Source organism: Somniosus microcephalus, unplaced genomic scaffold (genome assembly GCF_052327205.1).
Source record: "Somniosus microcephalus isolate GS21.2 unplaced genomic scaffold, FLI_Smic_1.0 scaffold1, whole genome shotgun sequence".
Classification (NCBI taxonomy): Eukaryota; Metazoa; Chordata; class Chondrichthyes; order Squaliformes; family Somniosidae; genus Somniosus; species Somniosus microcephalus.
The window spans coordinates 4,452,992-4,476,419 of NW_028225188.1; the positions used below are offsets into that span (position 1 = coordinate 4,452,992).

Below are 23,428 nucleotides of genomic sequence, written 5' to 3' on the forward strand. Positions count from 1 at the left end.
TCGGAGGGGCGGTACTGAGGGAGGGCCGCACTATCGGAGGGGCAGTACTGAGGGAGCGCCGCACTGTCGGAGGGGCAGTACTGAGTGAGCGCTGCACTGTCGGAGGGGCAGTACTGAGGGAGCGCCGCACTGTCGGAGGGGCAGTACTGAGGGAGCGCCGCACTGTCGGAGGGGTAGTACTGAGGGAGAGCCGCACTGTCGGAAGGGCAGTACTGAGGGAGTGCTGTACTGTCGGAGGTGCAGTACTGAGGGAGTGCTGTACTGTCGGAGGGGCAGTAATGAGGGAGTGCTGTACTATCGGAGGGGCAGTACTGAGGGAATGCACCACTGTCGGAGGGAGCAGTACTGAGGGAGTGCTGCACTGTCGGAGGACCGTCTTTCGGATGAGACGTTCAGGTGGACATAAAAGATCCCCCTATTTCGAAGAAGGGCAGGAGAGTTATCCCCGGTGTCCTGGCCATTATTTATCATGCCAATTGGCTGCAGTGTTTCCCACATTACAACAGCGACTACACTTCAAAAAGTACTTCATTGGCTGTAAAACCGTTGGTCGTGAAAAGCGCTGTATAAAGGCCAGTCTTTCTTTACTTTCTCTCCTGTATTTACATTAATTACTTATATAAACCTCTTTTACCATCTCTTGCAAGGGGAGGAATTGCAGACGGGCAGCTTAACGCAAACTTCGCACGAAGATCTGACAGAGTCACTCGATTCATCAGGACCTGAATATCATCGACATATGGAAGCGGAAAGCAGCAATCAGAATGCGGGCAAACTGCACACGTGTCTTGTGTGTGGACGTGGATTCAACCGAAGGTGCAGCCTGGGGAGGCACAAGTGTAACCAAAGCGAGGAGAATCCGTGCAAATGTCGGGAATGCGGGATAGGATTCAGTTGCCTCTCCGAGCTGGAGACTCATCAACGCAGTCACTCCATGCAATGGCCGTTCACCTGCTCCGAGTGCGGGAAAGGATTCACTCATCCCTCCTCTCTGCAGGAACACCAGCTGGTTCACACTGATGAGAGGCCGTTTAAATGTTCCGACTGCGACAAGAGTTTCAAATGCTCCAAGGGCCTGAAGAAGCATCGACGCATCCACACCGGGGAGAAGCCGTTCGCCTGCTCTCACTGTTTGAAGAGGTTTAACGAATCTTGCAACCTGTTGATACACGAGCGTGTTCACACCGGGGAGAGACCTTTTCAGTGCTCCGACTGCGAGAAGCGCTTCAGAAGATCCAGCCAACTGATACAGCACCAGCGAGTTCACACCGGCGAGAAGCCGTTCGCCTGTTCTCACTGTGAGAAGAGGTTTAACCAGTCTTGCCACCTGTTGATACACGAGCGAGTTCACACCGGGGAGAGGCCATTCACCTGCTCCGTGTGTGGGAAGGGATTCACTCTCTCCTCCACCCTACTGATACACCAGCTGGTTCACACCGGGGAGAGGCCGTTCTCCTGCTCCGAGTGCGGGAAAGGATTCACTCATTCCTCCTCTCTGCGGGAACACCAGCTGGTTCACACTGACGAGAGGCCGTTTAAATGTTCCGACTGCGACAAGAGTTTCAAATGCTCCAAGGGCCTGAAGAAGCATCGACGCATCCACACCAGGGAGAGGCCGTTCAGCTGCTCTCACTGCGGGAAGAGGTTTACGCACTCATCCAATCTTCGGAAACACCAGTTCACCCACACTGGGAAGAGGCCGTTCGCCTGCTCCGTGTGTGGGAAGGGATTCACTCATTCAGGCTCCCTGCGGGCACACCAGCGAGTTCACACCGGGGAGAGCTCGTTCACCTGCTCCGAGTGCGGGAAGGGATTCAGTCGTTCATCCAACATGCTGACACACCAGCAAGTTCACACCGGGGAGAGGCCATTCACCTGCTCCGTGTGTGGGAAAGGATTCACTCGTCCCTCCTCTCTGCGGGAGCACCAGCTGGTTCACACTGACGAGAGGCCGTTCACCTGCTCCGAGTGCGGGAAAGGATTCACTCGTCCCTCCTCTCTGCGGAAACACCAGCTGGTTCACACTGACGAGGGGCCGCTCACCTGCTCCGAGTGCGGGAAAGGATTCACTCGTCCCTCCTCTCTGCGGGAACACCAGCTGGTTCACACTGACGAGAGGCCGTTCTCGTGCTCCGAGTGCGGGAAAGGATTCACTCGTCCCTCATCTCTGCGGCTGCACCAGCGAGTTCACACTGATGAGAGGCCGTTCTCCTGCTCAGAGTGCGGGAAAGGATTCACACGTTCCGACTCTCTGCAGGAACACCAGCTGGTTCACACTGATGAAAGGCCGTTTAAATGTTCCGACTGCGACAAGAGTTTCAAATGCTCCAAGGACCTGAAGAAGCATCGACGCATCCACACCGGGAAGAGGCCGTTCAGCTGCTCAATGTGTGAAAAGCGATTCACCAGTTCATCTCACCTGCTGAGACACCAGCGAGTTCACACCTGAGCGCACTGGTCCCATTCTGCTGTTAATCACATGAAGGACTGTTCTGTGTTAATAATGGCAATTACGGGGTTGGGAGGGTGGGGGGCGGTTTGAAGATGCTGATAATAATCCCAGTAACTAGGCTGGAGTTTAAGAGGGGTCAGCCTCGGCTCAGTGGGTGACACTCTCACCTCTCGAGTCAGAAGGTCGTGGGTTTGAGTCCCACTCTGGAGACTTGAGCACGTAATCTAGGCTGACACTCCAGATAGTACTGAGGGAGAGCTGCTCCATCAGAGGTGCCATCTTTCGGATGCGACGTTAAACCAAGGCCCCATCTGCCATCTCGGGGGCGTAAAAGATCCCGTGGCCATCATTTTGAAAAACGGAAGCGAGAAAGGATCTTGACTCGGAAGATCAGGAAGTAGAATAAGGAGCGAAGGAATAACAAGGGGCAGAAAACACTGGTAGGAATAGTATATAGGCCCCCTAACCGAAGCTAAACCGTTAGACAGAATATTAATCAAGAAATAGCAGGAGCTTGCAACAAAAATAATGCAATAATCTTTGGGGACTAATCTTCATTTAGAATGGACAAATCAAATTGGCAAAGGCAGTCTGGAGGATGAGTTCATGGGATGCATTTGGGACAGTTTCCTAGAACAATATGTCATGGACCCAACCAGGGAACAGGCTATTTTAGATCATGTGTTGTGTAATGAGACAGGGTTAATTAGCAATCTCACAGTAAAGGATCCTCTGGGGCAGAGTGATCATAATATGATAGAATTTTACGTTAATTTTGAGAGTGACTTGCCTCAGTCCAAAACTAGAGTCTTAAACTTAAAGGAAGCCTATTGCATAGGTATGAGGGGCGAGTTGGCTAAGGGAGATTGGAAAAATAGATTAAAAGGTATAGCGGTAGATAAGCAGTGGCTAGCGTTAAAAGAAATATTTCATAATTCTCAACAAAAATACATTCCATTGAGAAACAAAAACTCCACGGGAAAAGGGATCCAACCGTGGCTAACTAAAGAAGTTAAGGATAGCATTAGATTGAAAGAAGAAGTTTATAATGTTGCAAAGAATAATATTAAGCCTGAGGATTGGGAGAGTTTCAGAAACCAGTAAAGGTTGACCAAAAAATTGATTAAAAGGGAAAAAATAGAATGAGAGAAAAATAGCAAGAAATATAAAAGCAGATTGTAAGAGTTTCTACAAGTATGTAAAAAGGAAAAGAGTAGCAAAAGTAAACGTTGGTCCCGTAGAGGCTGAGGCAGGAGAAATTATTATGGGGAATAAGAAAATAGCAGAAAAGTTCAAAAAAAATGTCTTCACAGTAGAAGACACAAAAAGCACAGCAACAATGGTGGGGAACCAAGGGTGTAATGAGGGTGAGGAACTTAACGTAATTAATAGAAGTAGAGAAAAAGTACGAGGAAAACTAATGGGACTAAAAGCCGACAAATCCCCTGAAGCTGACGGCCAACATCCTAGGGTTGTAAAAGAGGTGGCTGAAGAGATAGTGGATGCATTGGTTTTGATCTTCCAAAATTCCCTAGATTGTAGAACGGTCCCAACGGATTGGAAGGTCGCAAATGTAACATCGTTATTCAAGGAAGGCGGGAGAGGAAAAGCAGGGAACTACAGGCCAGTTAGTGTGGCATCAGTGTAGGATAGGGTGTACCTGTAGGATTTAGTAAACGTTATTAAGATTCGATAACCATTCTAATATAACTATAATATGTGAAATTGTATGTTAAGATCCTAAAAGCCTGTATAAAATGGAGAATGGCTGAGAGCAAAGCAGGATGGGATTATGCCAACCTGACCAAAAACCTCTGTTTAAAATTACTGAAGTAATGGAATGTTGTGCTAAGTTTATGGAGACGAGGAATTCAGCAATATTATGCTTAAAGAGATAAAAACTAGAGAGATAGATAAGAGTTGGAGACGTCCTTCATTGGTCCAGCTATCGGATGGACAGACTGTTTCATCAACATGCTAGGAAGTGTTCTGTGAAAAGTGAACACAACGTGTTCTGTGAAAAGTGAAGATCTGAGATAAGGGTACTTTGTTATGTATGGAGAAAAAGTCAGAAGGATCAAACAAGGTCATAAGATGGGTAACGAGGGAGCAAGACTTTTTACCAGGTGTTAGAGGGTTAATTACTGCCACGTAGGCAAAACGAGAGGGAAAAGGGTATAAAGGTACAGGTTTTGAACATCGAAAGCGCGCACCGTGTAACCAGAGATTGATGGGAGCTTCGGTCAACAGAACACAGCAAGATCCCAAGGAAGCGCGCATGGGTCAACAGAACACAGCAAGATACATCAGGAGACTTGCGCCGCGCTCACTCGGAAGGAACGCCGGGGTTTGAACGAACAGACTGTGACTATCTTCTTGTTAAGTACTACTTCTTTGTACCGGATGTTTAATGCTTAATAAACCTGTTTTACTGATACACAATATGCCTGTACCCAGAGTGGTTTGTGTAGTCACGGACTGTTTTACTGATACACAATATACCTGTACCCAGAGTGGTTTGTGTGGTCATGGACTGTTTTACTGATACACAATGTACCTGTACCCAGAGTGGTTTGTGTAGTCACGGACTGTTTTACTGATACACAATATACCTGGACCCAGAGTGGTTTGTGTAGTCATGGACTGTTTTACTGATACACAATATACCTGTACCCAGAGTGGTTTGTGTAGTCACAGACTGTTTTACTGATACACAATATGCCTGTACCCAGAGTGGTTTGTGTAGTCACGGACTGTTTTACTGATACACAATGTACCTGTACCCAGAGTGGTTTGTGTAGTCACAGACTGTTTTACTGATACACAATATACCTGGACCCAGAGTGGTTTGTGTAGTCACGGACTGTTTTACTGACACACAATATACCTGTACCCAGAGTGGTTTGTGTAGTCACGGACTGTTTTACTGATACACAATATACCTGTACCCAGAGTGGTTTGTGTAGTCACGGACTGTTTTACTGATACACAATATACCTGGACCCAGAGTGGTTTGTGTAGTCACGGACTGTTTTACTGATACACAATATACCTGGACCCAGAGTGGTTTGTGTAGTCACGGACTGTTTTACTGATACACAATATACCTGGACCCAGAGTGGTTTGTGTAGTCACGGACTGTTTTACTGATACACAATATACCTGGACCCAGAGTGGTTTGTGTAGTCACGGACTGTTTTACTGATACACAATATACCTGGACCCAGAGTGGTTTGTGTAGTCATGGACTGTTTTACTGATACACAATATACCTGGACCCAGAGTGGTTTGTGTAGTCACGGACTGTTTTACTGATACACAATAGACGTGGCCCCAGAGTGGTTTGTGTAGTCACGGACACATTATTATAAGAGCTTTTGAAAGCTACATCAGTCATTGGGAAAATGCTGGAATCCATTGTTAAGGAAGTGGTATTAAGTCACTTAGAAAATCATAATATGATTAGGCAGAGTCAACATGGTTTTATGAAAAGGAAATCGTGTTTGACAAATATATTAGAGTGTTTTGAGGATGTAAGTAGCAGGGTAGATAGAGGGGAACCAGTGGATGTAGTATATTTTGATTTCCAAAAGGCATTCGATAAGGTGCCACATAAAAGGTTATTACACAAGATTAGGGCTCATGGGGTTGGGGGTAATATAGTAGCATGGATAGAGGATTGGTTAATGGACTGAAAACAGAGAGTAGGGATAAACAGATCTTTTTCAGGTTGGCAGGCGGTATCTAGTGGGGTGACGCGTGGATCAGTGTTGGGGCCTCAGCTATTTACAATCTATATTAATGACCTAGATGAAGGGACCGAGTGTAATGTATCCAAGTTTGCTGATGATACAAAGCTAGGTGGGACAGTAAGCTGTGAGGAGCCTTTGGACCTTCTGCCAATCACCTTAATTCTGTGTCCTCTGGTTCTCGAGCCTTTCGCCAATGGGAACAGTTTCTCTCTATCTACTCTGTCCAGACCCCCTCATGATTTTGAACACCTCCATCAAATCTCCTCTCAACCTTCTCTGCTCTGGAGAACAACCCCAGCTTCTCCAGTCTATCCACATAACTGAAGTCCCTCATCCCTGGTACCATTCTGGTCAATCTCCACTTAACCTTCTCTGCTCTAATGAGAACAATCCCAGCTTCTCCAGTCTCTGCACATAACTGAAGTCCCTCATCCCTGGTACCATTCTGGTCAATCTCCCCTTAACCTTCTCTGCTCTAATGAGAACAACCCCAGCTTCTCCAGTCTCTGCACATCACTGAAGTCCCTCATCCCTGGTACCATTCTGGTCAATCTCCCCTTAACCTTCTCTGCTCTAATGAGAACAACCCCAGCTTCTCCAGTCTCTGCACATCACTGAAGTCCCTCATCCCTGGTACCATTCTGGTAAATCTTTTCTGCAGCCTCTCTAAGGCCTTCACATCCTTCCTAAAGTGTGGAGCGCAGAATTGGACACAATAAGAAAGAAAGATAGACGTGTATTTATAAGAACACTAGCTGGAGTGCCCGGCGGTGCCGAGGCTTTTTTGAGGGCATGTTGTTTTTGGAAGAGAGAGAGCGAGCGACTGGGGGGAAGAGAGCGAGCGACTGGGGGGGAAAGAGAGCGAGCGACTGGGGGGAAGAGAGCGAGCGACTGGGGGGAAGAGAGGGAGCGACTGGGGGGAAGAGAGGGAGCGACGGGGGAAGAGAGGGAGCGACTGGGGGGAAGAGAGGGAGCGACTGGGGGGAAGAGAGGGAGCGACTTGGGGGAAGAGCGAGCGACTGGGGGGAAGAGAGCGAGCGACTGGGGGAAAGAGGGAGCGACTGGGGGGAAGAGAGCGAGCGACTGGGGGAAGAGAGCGAGCGACTGGGGAAGAGAGAGAGCGACTGGCGGGAAGAGAGAGAGCGACTGGGGGGAAGAGAGAGAGCGATGGGGGAAGAGAGATAGCGATGGGGGGAAGAGAGAGCGACTAGGGGGGAAGAGAGAGAGCGACTGGGGGAAGAGAGAGCGACTGGGGGGAAGAGAGAGCGACTGGGGGGGAAGAGAGAGAGCGACGGGGGGGGAAGAGAGAGAGAGCGACTGGGGGGGAAGAGAGAGCGACTGGGGGGAAGAGAGAGAGCGACTGGGGGGGAGAGAGAGCGACTGGGGGGAAGAGAGCGACTGGGGGGAAGAGAGAGAGTGATTGGGGGAAGAGAGAGAGCGACTGGGGGGAAGAGAGAGCGACGGGGGGAAGAGACAGAGCGACTGGGGGGAAGAGACAGAGCGACGGGGGGAAGAGAGTGAGCGACTGGGGGGAAGAGAGAGCGACTGGGGGGAAGAGAGAGAGCGACTGGGGGGAAGAGAGAGAGCGACTGGGGGGAAGAGAGAGAGCGACTGGGGGGAAGAGAGAGAGCGACTGGGGGGGAAGAGAGAGAGCGACTGGGGGGAAGAGAGCGACTGGGGGGGAAGAGAGAGCGACTGGGGGGGAAGAGAGCGACTGGGGGGAAGAGAGAGCGACTGGGGGGGAAGAGAGAGCGACTGGGGGGGAAGAGAGCGACTGGGGGGAAGAGAGAGCGACTGGGGGGAAGAGAGAGCGACTGGGGGGGAAGAGAGAGCGACTGGGGGAAGAGAGAGAGCGACTGGGGGAAGAGAGCGACTGGGGGGAAGAGAGAGAGCGACTGGGGGGAAGAGAGAGAGCGACTGGGGGGAAGAGAGAGCGACGGGGGGAAGAGAGAGCGACTGGGGGGGAAGAGAGAGCAACTGGGGGTAAGAGAGAGAGCGACTGGGGGGAAGAGAGAGAGCGACTGGGGGTAAGAGAGAGCGACTGGGGGGAAGAGAGAGAGCGACTGGGGGGAAGAGAGCGACTGGGGGGGAAGAGAGCAACTGGGGGTAAGAGAGAGCGACTGGGGGGAAGAGAGAGAGCGACTGGGGGGAAGAGAGAGAGCGACTGGGGGTAAGAGAGAGAGTGACGGGGGGAAGAGAGAGAGTGACTGGGGGGAAGAGAGAGCGACGGGGGGAAGTGAGAGAGCGACTGGGGGGAAGAGAGAGTGTTACTGGGGGGAAGAGAGAGCGACTAGGGGGAAGAGAGAGCGACTGGGGGAAGAGAGAGTGACTGGGGGGAAGAGAGAGCGACTGGGGGGAAGAGAGAGAGAGAGAGACTGGGGGAGAGAGAGAGAGACTGGGGGAAGAGAGAGAGACAGAGAGAGAGGCAGAGAGAGAGGGAGAGACAGAGAGGGAGAGAGAGAGACAGAGACCGAGGGAAGGAGAGAGACAGGGAAGGAGAGAAAGGGGAAAGGGGTGGGGGAAAGTGGGTGGGGGGAAAGGGGGTGGGGGAGAGGGCTGAGAGGGAGGGGGGGAGGGGGGATGGAAGGGGGTGTGTGGGAGGGGGTGTGGGGGGGTAAGGATGGGGGAAGGAGGTGGAGGGGATGGGGGGAAGGGGAGGGAGAAAGGGAGGGGGAAGCCAGCAGACCCTCTCCACTCTGCCAGTGTTGAGAGTTGCGCTGCTGGCGGCGGTTGGAGAAGGCTAGGCCCCAGGGCCTCGGGCACCTGCACTGACATGGCCCAGCCGAGCGCAGCGCCCCGGTCAGCCCGAGCTCCGCAGCCGCCGTTTGGCCGCAGGCCACAAAGCACCCGAGCCCAGCGCTGGCGATGGCTCCGCGGAGCTCCGTGCTGCCCCACCAGCTGAGCGCAGCGCCCCGGGCAGCCCGAGCTCCGCAGCCAGCATTCGGACGCAGGCCACAAAGCACCCGAGCCCAGTGCCTGCGATGGCTCCGTGGAGCTCCGTGCCGCCCCACCAGCCTTTAGAAAGATGGTGGCGGTGGCTATGCTCGGCTCAGACCCGCCCGGCCAGCCTTTAGAAAGATGGCGGCGATCGCGGGCCAATTGTTGAGCGGGACGGGAGGTGCCTAGCTCGGGCGTGGCTGGGCAACAGAGGCCGAGGCTTCGAGGCCTGGAAAAACGGTGAAAGGTAGGAAAATTATAGAGGTTAGAGAAAAGATTTACAAATTATTTAACTTTTTTGAAAAAAAATTTGTGTTTTAAAAGCAACTTCTTTTTTTGCTGGAAATCTAGATTTGAAAAGAAACACGCAGAAAGTGGGAAAAAGAAATGAAGAGTTTGGAATCAAGATGGCGGCCGCTCACCTCAGCTGAGAAGGATTAGGCCCGCCCACACACGCACCGATTGGTCAACCATCAGGTCACTGAAGTGTAGGATTGGTCAATCGTCACGTCACTCGACTCTAGGATGGCCCGCCTGCACACGCAATGAACCCGCCCCCGTGATGCAGCGATTGGTCGACCATTGCATCGGTCGACTGTACGATTGGTCAACCTTCACGTCACTCGATCATAATGAGCGGAATTTTGAACGTTTTTTGTATACCGTCTGAACAATTTTTGTCTGACCAAAAAGTAAATACGCTTATGACCATTTCGGAGTACATAAGAACATAAGAAAAAGGAGCAGGAGTAGGCCAATCGGCCCCTCGAGCCTGCTCCACCATTCAATAAGATCATGGCTGATCTAATCCTAACCTCAAATCGTCTATCACTTTCTATCCACCCGAGACCATGTGATCTCCCGGGAGAGGCGAAAAGCCAGATAAAAGACCCAATGGCCAATTTGGGAGGAAAAAATCTGGGAAATTCCTTTCCGACCCATCTAGGTGATCAAAACTCGTCCAGGAGATCACTCTGTCCCTATATTTTCTACAGTACTTACCTTCTGTAAAGGCGATCTCCACCCCAGCCAGGAACAGGAATAAAACCATCTCCTGAAATCTAACACAGAATTAGAACACAGTAGGAGCAGAACCAGGCTACACGGCCCCTGGGCCCACTCCACTACCCACAGGGCCATGACCATTCCGAACCTAGACTCGTCCAATTTCCTGCCCGCTCCCCGTAACCCTTAATTCCCTTTACTTCTAGGAAACTATCTATTTCTGTTTTAAATTTATTTAATGATGTAGCTTCCACAGCTTTCTGGGGCAGCAAATTCCACAAACCTACCAGCCTCTGAGTGAAGAAGTTTCTCCTCATCTCAGTTTTGAAAGAGCAGCCCCTTATTCTAAGGTTATGCCCCCTAGTTCTAGTTTCACCCATCATTGGGAACATCCTCACCGCATCCACCCGATCAAGCCCCTTCACAATCTTATATGTTTCAATAAGATCGCCTCTCATTCTTCTGAACTCCAATGAGTAGAGTCCCAATCTACTCAACCTCTCCTCATATGACCACCCCCTCATCCCCGGGATTAACCGAGTGAACCTTCTTTGTACTGACTCAAGAGCAAGTATGTCTTTTCTTAAGTATGGACACCAAAACTGTGTGCAGTATTCCAGGTGCGGTCTCACCAATACCTTGTACAACTGCAGCAATACCTCCCTGTTTTTATATTCTATCCCCCTAGCAATAAAAGCCAACATTCCATTGGCCTTCTTGATCACTTGCTGCACCTGCATACTAACTTTTTGAGTTTCGTGCACCAGGACCCCCAGATCCCTTTGTACTACAGTACTTTCCAGTTTCTTGCCATTAAGATAATAACTTGCTCTATGATTTTTCCTGCCAAAGTGCATAACCTCACACTTTCCAGTATTGTATTCCATCTGCCAAATCTCTGCCCACTTACTTAGTCTGTCTATGTCCCTTTGCAGGTTTTTTATGTCCTCCTCACTCACTACTTTCCGTCCCATCTTTGTATCATCTGCAAACTTTGATATGTTACACTCGGTCCCCTCCTCCAAATCGTTAATATAGATTGTAAAGAGTTGGGGACCCAGCACTGACCCCTGCGGAACACCACTAGTTACTGGTTGCCAGTCTGAGAACGAACCATTTATCCCAACTCTCTGCTTTCTGTTAGAGAGCCAATCCTCCACCCACGCCAGAATATTACCCCCATCCCGTGATTTTTTATCTTGAGCAATAATTTTTTGTGTGGCACCTTGTCAAATGCCTTTTGGAAGTCTAAATACACTACGTCCACTGGTTCCCCTTTATCCACCCTGCATGTTACTTCCTCAAAAAACTCAAGCAAATTTGTCAAACATGACTTCCCGTTCATGAAACCATGCTGAGTTTGTCCTATTAAATTATGTTTATCCAAATGTCCCGTTACTGTCTCCTTATAACATTTTACCAACCACAGATGTTAGGCTAACAGGTCTATAGTTTCCAGCCTTCTGACTACTACCCTTTTTAAATAAGGGTGTTACATTAGCAGTTTTCCAATCTGCAGGGACCTTTGCTGAGTCCAGGGAGTTTTGGAAAATTATTACCAATGCATCCACAATCCCTCAAGACCCTAGGATGCAAGCCATCAGGTCCATGGAGTTTATCTGCCTTGAGTCCCATTATTATACCAAGTACCACTTCCTTAGTGATTTTAATCGTATTTAGCTTCTCCCCCCCTAGGGCTCCTGTTTGTCCAGTGTTGGGATATTCTTAGTGTCCTCTACCGTAAAGACTGATACAAAATAATTGTTCAGCGTTTTTGCCATCTCCATGTTTCCCACCATTAATTTCCCGGTCTCATCCTCTAAGGGACCAACATTTACTTTAGCCACCCTTTTTCTTTTTATATAACTATAGAAACTTTTACTGTCTGTTTTTATATTTTTTGCTAATTTACTTTCATAATCTATCTTCCCTTTCTTAATCAATCTTTTAGTTATTTTTTGCTGTCTTTTAAAGACTTCCCAATCTTCTATCCTCCCACTAGATTTGGCTACCTTATATGCCCTTGTTTTTAGTCGGATACTATCCTTAATTACTTTAGTTAGCCACGGATGTCTATCTTTTCTTTTACACCCTTTTTTCCTCAGTAGAATATATATTTTTTGGAAGTTGTAAAATAACTCCTTAAATGTACACCACTTATCATGTACCGTCTTACCCTTTAATCTATTTTCCCAGTCCACTCTAATCAATTCCGCTCTCTTACCTTCATAGTCTCCTTTATTCAAGCTCAGCACGCTTGTTTGAGATCCAACCTTCTCACCCTCCAATTGAATATGAAATTCAACCATGTTATGGTCACTCATTCCAAGGGATCCTTTACTAGGACATTTTTAATTCATCCTGTCTCATTACACAGGACCAGATCTAAGATTGCCTGCCCCTTGGTTGGTTCAGTAACATACTGCTCAAGGAACCCATCCCTAATGCACTCTATGAACTCTTCCTCAAGGCTGCCCTGCCCAATTTGATTTGTCCAGTCAATATGAAAGTTAAAATCTCCCATGATTATAGCTGTTCCCTTATTACAAGCCCCAACTATTTCCTGATTTATACTCCGACCAATAGAGTTGCAACTGTTAGGAGGCCTATAGACTACGCCCACTAGTGACTTTTTCCCCTTATTATTCCTTATTTCCACCCAAACCGTTTCACTATCCTGATCCTTTGACCCAATATCATTTCTCACTATTGCAGTGATTCCATCCTTTATTAACACAGCCACCCCACCTCCTTTTCCTTCCTGTCTGTCCTTCCTAATAGTCAAATACCCCTGGATGTTTAGTTCCCAGTCATGGTCACCCTGCAGCCATGTCTCCGTAATGGCCACCAGATCATACCCATGTGTAGTTATTTGTACCGTCAACTCGTCTATTTTGTTACGAATGCTGCGTGCATTCAGATAAAGAACTTTTAAATATGTTTTGTGACAATTTATTCCTGTTTTTACCCCCTTTACTACTTTACCTTCATCTTTATATATTCTGTCCCTTCCTGACACGCTCTGGTTTTTAATTCCCCCACTGCTACCTTGCTCTATTGCCTTCTCCGCTGACATTTTTATTTTTCGCACTCTTGAAACCTCCCCCCACTAATTAGTTTAAAGCCCTCTCTACAGCCCTAGTTATTCGATTCGCCAGGATTCTAGTCCCAGCACTGGCCAAGTGAAGTCCGCCCCAACAGAACAGCTCTCTCCTGTCCCAGTACTGGTGCCAGTGTCCCAAGAAGCAAAACCCATTTCTCCCCCACCAGTCTTTGAGCCACGCTCTTAACTCTCTGATTTTATTTACCCTAGCTAAATTTGCTCATGAGGGCAGGTACAGCATGGGTTAGATACAGAGTAAAGCTTCCTGTACACTATCCCATCAAACACTCCCAGGGCAGGTACAGCACGGGTTAGATACCGAGTAAAGCTCCCTCTACACTGTCCCATCAAACACTCCCAGGGCAGGTACAGCACGGGTTAGATACAGAGTGTCAGCCGTGGCTCAGGCGGCAGCACTCTCTCCTCTGAGTCAGAAGGTTGTGGGTTGAAGTCCCACTCCAGAGACTCGAGTCTAAAACTCTGTGCTGCCCCTCCAGTGCAGTGCTGAGGGAGTAAAGCCCAGTGCAGAGTAAAGTTCCCTCTGCACTGCTCCACTAACAGGCCTGAGCCCCAAACTCAGAAGAGCGCCCTCGGCTGCATTCCACTTGTCTCAGCAGCGGGAGAAGCAGGCGGCGGAAGTCCCGCCCCTCGGACACTCCGATTGGTTGGAGGACCCGCCGCCACCTCAGTCCCCCAAGCTCCGCCCGCTCTCTCCCTATTGGTCGGAGCTCCCGTCAGTCACCGCCGTGGAGTTGATGACGTGCCCCAGTCCGGCTCCCTGCAGAAGACAAGGGGCTGCGGCCGCTCAATCCGCTCCGCTCGGTGCCGGGAGGGCGCTGGGACGGTGCGGTTTGTATTTTCTTTTTATTTATCTCCCCGCCCGCGCTTCTCTCCGCTATATATAAATAAACCCTGATAAAACTCACTTTCCGCCGGTGATCCGGACTCTCGCGGTTGCCCGGGCCTTCCCCAGAATGTGAGGCCCTGCGCAGGCGCGGTAGCGGCTCATCCGCGGGAGCGGGGCCTGGTGACGCATGCGGAGTAGGGGGAGGGGCCTGTTCAGAGCCCGCGCTCACCTTGGAGCGGCGCATGCGGAGTAGGGGGAGGGGGCGGGGCCTGTTTAGAGCTCACCTCCTACAATGAGAACAACCACAACTTGTATTTCTATAGCGCCTTTAATGTAGGAAACCGTCCCAAGGTGCTGCACAGGAGTATTGTAAGACATTGAAAAATGTGACCCCGAGCCACATAAGGAGAAATTAGGGCAGATGGCCAAAAGCTTGGTCACAGAGGTGGGTTTTGATCAGCCATGATCTCATTGAATGGCGGAGCAGGCTCGAGGGGCCGAATGGCCAACTCCTGCTCCTATTTTCTATGAAAGAGAGGCGGAGAGGTTCAGGGAGGGAATTCCAGAGCTTAGGGCCGAGGCAACAGAAGACACGGCCACTGATGGTGCAGCGATTATAATCAGGGATGCTCAAGAGGGCAGAATTGGAGGAACGCAGGTGTCTCGGCGGGGAGGAGGTTGTTTTCTTTGGAACCGAGGAGGCTGAGGGGAGACCTGATTGAGGTGTATAAAATTCTGAGGGGCCGAGATAGGAAGGACCTATTTCCCTTGGCAGAGGGGTCCACAACCAGGGGGCGTAGATTTAAAGAAATTGGTCGGAGGTTTAGAGGGGAGTTGAGGAGAAATGTTTTCACCCAGTGTGTGGTGGGGGTCTGGAACTCACTGCCTGACAGGGTGGTCGAGGCAGAAACTCTCATCACATTTTAAAAAGTACTTGGATATGCACTTGAAGTGCCGTAACCTACAAGGCTACGGACCAAGTGCTGGAAAGTGGGATTAGTGTGGATAGCACTTAATCGGCCGGCACGGACAAGATGGGCCAAATGGCCTCCTTCTGTGCCGTAATTTTTCTGTGATTCTATCGCGGGGGGCGGGTGGTTGTGAGTCTGAAGGGAATAACTAAGATAGGGAAGGGCGAGGCCATGGAGGGATTTGAAAACAAGGATGAGAATTTTGACATCGAAGCATTGTTAACCGGGAGCCAATGTAGGTCAGTGAGCACAGGGGTGATGGGTGAACGGGACTTGGCGTTGAGTTACGACACGGGTAGTTTTGGATCACCTCAAGTTTGCATAGGGTAGAATGTGGGAGGCCAGCCAGGAGTGCGTTGGAATAGTCGAGTCCAGAGGTAACAAAGGCCCGGGTGAGGGTTTCAGCAGTGGATGAGCTGAGGCAGGGCTGGAGACGGGCCATGTTACAGAGGTGGAAATAGGCGGTCTTTGTTATGCTGCGGATATGTGTTCGGAAGCTCATTTCAGGGTCAAATATGACACCGAGGTTGTGAACAGTGTGGCTCAGCCTCAGAGAGATGTTAGGGAGAGGGATGGAGTCAGTGGCTAGGGACCGAAAACAATTGCTTTAGTCTTCCCAATATTTAATTGGAGAAAATTTCTGCTCACCCAGAACCGGATTAGAGATCATGGAGGGGTCGAGAGAAGTGGTGGTGAGGTAGAGCTGGGTGTCGACAGCGTACATGTGGAAACTGACGCTGTGTTTTCAGATGATGTCACCAAGGGGCAGCATTTAGATGAGAAATAGGAGGGGCCCAAGGATAGATCCTTGGGGGACACCAGAGGTAACGATGCGGGAGCGGGAAGAGAAGCCGTTGCAGGTGATTCTGTGGCTACGATTAGATAGATAAGAATGGAACCAGGCGAGTGCAGTCCCACCCAGCTGGACGACGGTGGAGAGACGTTGGGAGAAAGATGGAGTGGTCAACCGTGTCAAAGGCTGCAGACAAGTCAGGAAGGACGAGGAGAGATAGTTTACCTTTGTCACAGTCACAAAGAATGTCATTTGATGAGACTTTGATGAGACTTGATTTGACTTCAGGGCCAAGTCAGTGAGGTGGATTGGGCTGTTTCTGGCCCGCTGGTTATTGTGGGCACGGCAGGACACCAGTGGGACCGGCACTACCCTGTTTGTTCTTTGAGGCAAAATTAGCCAAAAAAAACCCTGCTTCCCCCCTTACCCTTTCTACACTCCTTTTACAGGATTTTAGAAGTGGAGCATTTACAGACAGGAAGCTCAAACCAAACAGCACCTCAAGATCTGACAGAGTTACACGTTTCCTCAGGACCTGATTCAGTCACTCATCCAATCTGCTGGCACAGCCGTGAGTTCACACTGATGAGAGACCTTTTAAATGTTCTGAGTGTGGGAAGAGCTTCAAAATCTACAAGTACTTGAAGCGACACCAGTGGCTACACACTGTGGAGAAACTGTTCACCGGCCCCATGTGTGGAAGGGATTAATTGCACCCTCCGTGCTGCTGAGACACCAGCTTGTCCACACCGATGAGAGACCATTGACCTGCTCCGTGTTTTTGATGCGATTCACTCATTCTTCCACCCTCCTAAGACACCAGCTTGTTCACAGTGATGAGAGACCGATTAAATGTTCTGACTGTGGGAAGAGATTTAAAAGGTCCCAGCAGCTGAAGAGACACCAGCTGGAGAGAGCAGGAGAGATTCTGTTCACCTGCTCCGTGTGTGGGAAGAGATTCACTCAGTCCTCAAATCTGCTGGCACACCAGCGAGTTCACACTGGGGAGAGGCCGGTGAAACATTCCGACTGTGGGAAAAGCTTTAAAATGTCCCAGGAGCTGAAGGGACACCAGCTGGAGAGAGCAGGAAAGAGACCATTCACCTGCTCCGTGTGTGGGAAGGGATTCATTCAGCCATCCCACCTGCTGGCACACCAGCGAGTTCACACTGATGAGAGACCATTTAACTGTTCTGCCTGTGGGAAGAGCTTTAAAACCTCTGGGGATCTGAAGCAACACCAGCGAGTTCACTCTGATCAGAGACCATTTGTATGTTCTGTCTGTGGGATGAGCTTTAAAAGCTCCAGCACTCTGAATGGACACCAGCGAGTTCACACCGGGGAGAGACCATTCACCTGCTCCGTGTGTGGGAAGGGATTCACTCAGTCATACCACCTGTTGGGACACCAGCAAGTTCACACTGATGAGAGACCATTTAAATGTCCTGACTGTGGGAAGAGCTTTAAAACCTCTGGGGATCTGAAGAAACACCAGCGACTTCACTCCGATCAGAGACCATTTACATGTTCTGTCTGTGGGATGAGCTTTAAAAGCGCTGGGATTTTGAATGGACACCAGCGAGTTCACACTGGGGAGAGGCCATTCACCTGCTCCATGTGTGGGATGGAATTCACTCGATCACCCCACCTGTTGAGACACCAGCGAGTTCACACTGATGAGAGGCCATTTAAATGTCCTGACTGGGAAGAGCTTTAAAAGCTCTGGGGATCTGATGGGACACCAGCGAGTTCACACTGGGGAGGGGTCGTTCACCTGCTCTGTGTGTGGGAAGGGATTCACTCGGCCATCTCACCTACTGAGACACAAGCAAGTCCACACTGGAGAGAGGCCATTCACCTGCTCTGTTTGTGGGAAGGGATTCACTCAGTCCTCCAACCTGCTGAGACACCAGCGCGTTCACACGGTTCCAGTCACAGTCATAACGGCACAGAAGGAGGCCATTCGGCCCATCAAGTCCATGCCAGCTCTCTGTAGAGCAATCCAGTCAGTCCCATTCCCCCGCTCTATCCCCGTAGCCCTGCAAGTTTATTTCCCTCAAGTGCCTATCCAGTCTCCCCTTGAAAACATTGAGTGTCTCTGCTTCCACCACTTCCGTCGGCAGCGAGTTCCAGGTCCTCACCACTCGCTGCGTAAAAAAGTTTTTGCTCACATCCCCCCGTATCACTTGCCCATAACCTTAAATCTGTGTCCCCTAGTCCTTGTACCATCAACTAATGGGAACAGCCTTTCCCCGTCTAGCCTATCCAAACCCGTCATAATCTTGTACACCTCTATCAAATCGCCCCTCAACCTCCTTTGCTCTAATGAAAACAAATCCAGCTTCTCCAACCTGTCCTTGTAGCTAAGATCCCCCATCCCCGGAACCATTCTGGTAAATCTCCTCTGCACCCTCTCAAGGGCCTTCACATCCTTCCTAAGGTTTGGTGACAAGAACTGGATGCAATACTCAAGTTGTGGCCTAACCAGTGCTTTATAAAGGTTCAGCATAACTTCTCTACTTTTGTACTCAATACCTCTATTTATGAAGCCCAAGATCCCAAATGCTTTATTAACCACTCTCAATATGTCCCGCCACCTTCAGTGACCTATGCACATTAACTCCCAGATCCCTCTGTCCCTGCACACTCTTTAAAACTGTGCCATTAAGTGTATATTGCCTCTCCCCATTCCTTCTGCCAAAATGCATCACCTCACACTTCTCTGTATTAAATTCCACCTGCCACTTGTCTGCCCATTCTGCTAGCCTTTCTATGTCCTGTTGCAGTTGATTGGTATCATCCTCACTGTTTGTCACACCCCCAAGTTTGGTGTCATCGGCAAATTTAGATATTCTACACTGAATTCCAATATCCAGGTCATTTATATATATCAAAAAAATTATATAACTGCTGTGCTGATGATTCTATAGACACTGGAACAGTTCCCATGGATTGGAGGGTAGCTAATGTTACCCCACTGTTCAAAAAAGGTGGTAGAGAGAAAACAGGGACTTATAGAGCGGTAAGCCTGACATCGGTAGTGGGGAAAATGCTAGTGTCCATTATAAAAGACGTAATAGCAGAGCACTTGGAAAACAGTGACAGGATCAGACAAAGTCAACATGGATTTATAAAAGGTAAATCGTGCTTGACTAATCTACTGGAATGTTTTGAGGATGTAACTGGTAGAATAGATAAGGGAGAACCAGTGGATGTGGTGTATTTGGACTTTCAGAAGGCTTTCGGTAAGGTCCCGCATAAGAGATTAGCGTGTAAAGTAAAGGCACATGGGATTGGGGGGCAAGGTATTGACTTGGATAGAGAACTGGTTGGCAGACAGAAAGCAAAGAGTTGGAATAAACGGGTCTTTTTCCGAGTGGCAGGCAGTGACTAGTGGGGTACCGCAGGGATCGGTCCTAGGACCCCAGCTATTCACAATATATATTAATGATCTAGACGAGGGAACCAGATGTAATATCTCCAAGTTTGCAGACGACACAAAGCTGGGTGGGTGTGTGTGCTGTGAGGAGGATGTTGAGAAACTCCAATATGATTTGGACAGGTTGGGTGATTGGGCAGATGCCTGACAGATGCAGTATAACGTGGATAAATGCGAAGTTATCCACTTTGGTGGCAAAAACAGGAAGGCAGATAATTATCTGAATGGCAATAGATTGGGAGAAGGGGAAGTGCAACGAGACCTGGGTGTCCTTGTGCACCAGTCGCTGAAGGTAAGCATGCAGGTGCAGCAGGCAGTTAAGAAGGCAAATGGTATGTTGGCCTTCGTAACGAGAGTGTTTGAGCACAGCAACAAGGATGTCTTGCTGCAGTTGTACGGGGCCTTGGTGAGACCACATTTTGAGTATTGTGTGCAGTTTTGGTCGCCTTATCTGAGGAAGGATGTTCTTGCCATGAGTGCAGCTAAGATTCACCAGATTGATACCTGGGATGGCAGGAATGACGTATGAGGAGAGATTGGGTCGACTGGGCTTATACTCGGTGGAGTTTAGAAGAATGAGAGGGGATCTCATTGAAACTTATAAAATTCTAACAGAACTAGACAGTCTAGATGCAGGAAGGATGTTCCCGATGGTGGGGGAGTCCAGAACCAGGGGTCACAGTCTAAGGATAAGGGGTAAGCCATTTAGGACAGAGATGAGGAGGAATTTCTTCACCCAGAGAGTGGTGAACCTGTGGAATTCTCTACCACAGAAGGCAGTAGAGGCCAATTCATTAAATATATTCAAGAGGGAGTTGGATATATTTCTTAAGGCTAAAGGGCTCAAGGGATATAGGGAGAAAGCAGGGACAGGGTACTGAATTTGGATGAGCCATGATCGCATTGAATGGCGGAACAGGCTCGAGGGGCCGAATGGCCTATTCCTGCTCCTATCTTCTATGTTTCTATGATTCCCTTCTTTTGACTGTTCTTGGTGTTACATAGAATGTACAGCACAGAATCAGGACGTTCAATCCAACTTGTCCATGCCAATGTTTATGCCCCACACCCACCCTACTTCAATTAACCCGATCAACATATCCTCCTATTCCTTACACACTCATGCGGCTTCCCCTTAAATGCATCTGTACTTTTAACCTCAACTACTCTTTGTGGTGGCGAGTTCCACATTCTCACCACTCTCTGGGTAAACAAGTTTCTCCTGAATTCCCTCCTGGATTTATTAGTGGCCATCTTATATTTCGTGGATATTAAAACCCCAATAACTGGACTGGATTTTAATATTCTGTATCAATAAATCAGCTTTGTTTGAAACACCCAGTCTATTGAGGCCCTGTTTCTAAGATAAGCCGAGAGCTAATTGATGACTTGTTACAGACATTCCCTGTCCTCTCAATGTCGGTGTCCAGGGGAGAAGCTGATGGGTTGGTGTTACTTTCTCGAAGTGAATTTTTGTGTTCATGAAGGTGCTGGATGTCACTGTGGGGAAAGGAACATTTTAACATTCTCAGCACCTGGTGTCAACATCAAACACTCCCAGGGCAGGTACAGCATGGGTTAGACACAAAGTAAAGCTCCCTCCACATTGTCCCATCAAACACTCCCAGGGCAGGTACAGCACGGGTTAGAGACAGAGTAAAGCTCCCTCTACACTGTCCCATCAAACACTCCCAGGGCAGGTACAGCACGGGATAGACACAGAGTAAATCTCCCTCTACACTGTCCCATCAAACACTCCCAGGGCAGGTACAGAACGAGGTAAGATACAGAGTAAAACTCCCTCTACATTGCCCCATCAAACACTCTCAGGCCAGGTACAGCACGGGTAAGATACAGAGTAAAACTCCCTCCACACTGCCCCATCAAACACTCCCAGGGCAGGTATGGCATGGGTTAGATACAGAGTAAAGCTCCCTCTACACTGCCCCATCAAACACTCCCAGGGCAGATACAGCACAGGTTAGATACAGAGTAAAGCTCCCTCTACACTGTCCCATCAAACACTCCCAGGGCAGGTACAGCACAGGTTAGATACAGAGTAAAGCTCCCTCTACACTGTCCCATCAAACACTCCCAGGGCAGGTACAGCACGGGTTAGATACAGAGTAAAGCTCCCTCTACACTGTCCCATCAAACACTCCCAGGGCAGGTACAGCACGGGTTAGATACAGAGTGTCAGCCGTGGCTCAGGCGGCAGCACTCTCTCCTCTGAGTCAGAAGGTTGTGGGTTGAAGTCCCACTCCAGAGACTCGAGTCTAAAACTCTGTGCTGCCCCTCCAGTGCAGTGCTGAGGGAGTAAAGCCCAGTGCAGAGTAAAGTTCCCTCTGCACTGCTCCACTAACATGCCTGAGCCCCAAACTCAGAAGAGCGCCCTCTGCTGCATTCCACTTGTCTCAGCAGCGGGAGAAGCAGGCGGTTAAGAAGGCAAATGGTATGTTGGCCTTCGTAGCGAGAGGGTTCGAGTACAGGAGCAAGGATGTCTTGCTGCAGTTGTACAGGGCCTTGGTGAGACCACACCTTGAGTATTGTGTGCAGTTTTGGTCGCCTTATCTGAGGAAGGATTTTCTTGCCATGGAGGGAGTGCAGCGAAGATTCACCAGGCTGATACCTGGGATGGCAGGAATGACGTATGAGGAGAGATTGGGTCAATTGGACTTGTACTCGCTGGAGTTTAGAAGAATGAAAGGGGATCTCATTGAAATTGTAAAATTCTAACAGGACTGGACAGACTAGATGCAGGAAGGATGTTCCCGATGGTCAGGGAGTCCAGAACCAGGAGTCACAGTCTAAGGATAAGGGGTAAGCCATTTAGGACAGAGATGAGGAGGAATTTCTTCACCCAGAGAGTGGTGAAACTGTGGAATTCTCTACGACTGGAGGCACTGGAGGCCAATTCATTAAATATATTCAAGAAGGAGTTGGATATATTTCTTAAGGCTAAAGGGATCAAGGGATATGGGGAGAAGGGAGGGACAGGGTACTGAATTTGGATTAACAACAGAAAATGCTGGAAATACTCAGCAGGCCAGGCAGCATCCGTGGAGAGAGAAACAGAGTTAACGTTTCAGGTCTGGGACCCTTGATCAGTTCTGATGAAGGGTCCCAGACCTGAAACGTTAACTCTGTTTCTCTCTCCACGGATGCTGCCTGGCCTGCTGAGTATTTCCAGCATTTTCTGTTGTTATTTCAGATTTCCAGCATTCGCAGTATTTTGCAATTATATTACTGAATTTGGATGATCAGCCATGACCTCATTGAATGGCGGAGCAGGCTCGCGGGGCCGAATGGCCAACTTCTGCTCCTATCTTCTATGTTACCCCCTAATCTTTTCTCATATTCTCTTTGCCCTTCTTATATCCTGTTTCAATTTCCCCCGCACTCTCTGTATTCTGCCTGGTTTTTGACTGTATTCTGTACCTGACATTTGTCGTAAACCTCCTTTTTCTGTTTTATTCTAACCTCTGTATCCTTTGTCATCGGGAGCTCCAGCTTTGGATGGCCCATCTTTCCTCCTTATGGGAATATGCTTGGTTTGTACCTGAACTATCTCAGCCTTGAAGGCCTGCCATTGGTCTTTCACTGTTTTCCTGGACAATCTTTGTTTCCAGTCCATCTGTACTCGATCCCTTCTCAAATCACTGAAATTGGCTCTCTTCCAGCTGGGTATTTTCACCGCTGATTTTATTATGTCCCTTTCCATAACTACTTTAAACCTAATGATATTGTGATCACTGTTAACCAGATCCCTCCTGCCCCAGAACCGATGAGAGACCCTTTAAATGATCTGACTGTGCAAGGAGGTTTCAGAGTTCATCCCATCTGCTGAGTCACCAGCCTGTTCACACAGATCCTCAAAAAAGGAAGATGTTTTAGAAAGGCTGGTGGCAGTAAAAGTTCACAGCCATCTCAGAGCAGTGTCCCTTTAATTACAATCTCGCAAAACAAGGAGAATTGCTGTCCCTTTAACTACCACAAATCCCTGTGTGGAGGAGAGGGGAGATACAGTCTGTCCCAGTAACAGTCGCAGAACAGAATTAGCGACCCTGTCCCATAAGGGCCCTCCTGCCATCTGGGAGACGCTACAGATGCATTCGCACCTGAACGACCA

The 23,428-nt window shown here is 49.1% G+C and overlaps 1 protein-coding gene across 1 annotated transcript in view; it reads left to right on the forward strand.

Moving 5' to 3' along the window:
• The first annotated feature begins 653 nt into the window (after positions 1–653).
• LOC147084176 (uncharacterized) overlaps positions 654–23,428 on the forward strand; it is a 339,125-nt gene continuing 316,350 nt past the window's right edge. Inside the window, exon 1 of the mRNA XM_085979865.1 lies at positions 654–926. Within this exon, the coding sequence (XP_085835991.1) occupies positions 740–926 (187 nt within the window). The 5' untranslated portion in view covers positions 654–739. The remainder of the gene's footprint in view (positions 927–23,428) is intronic.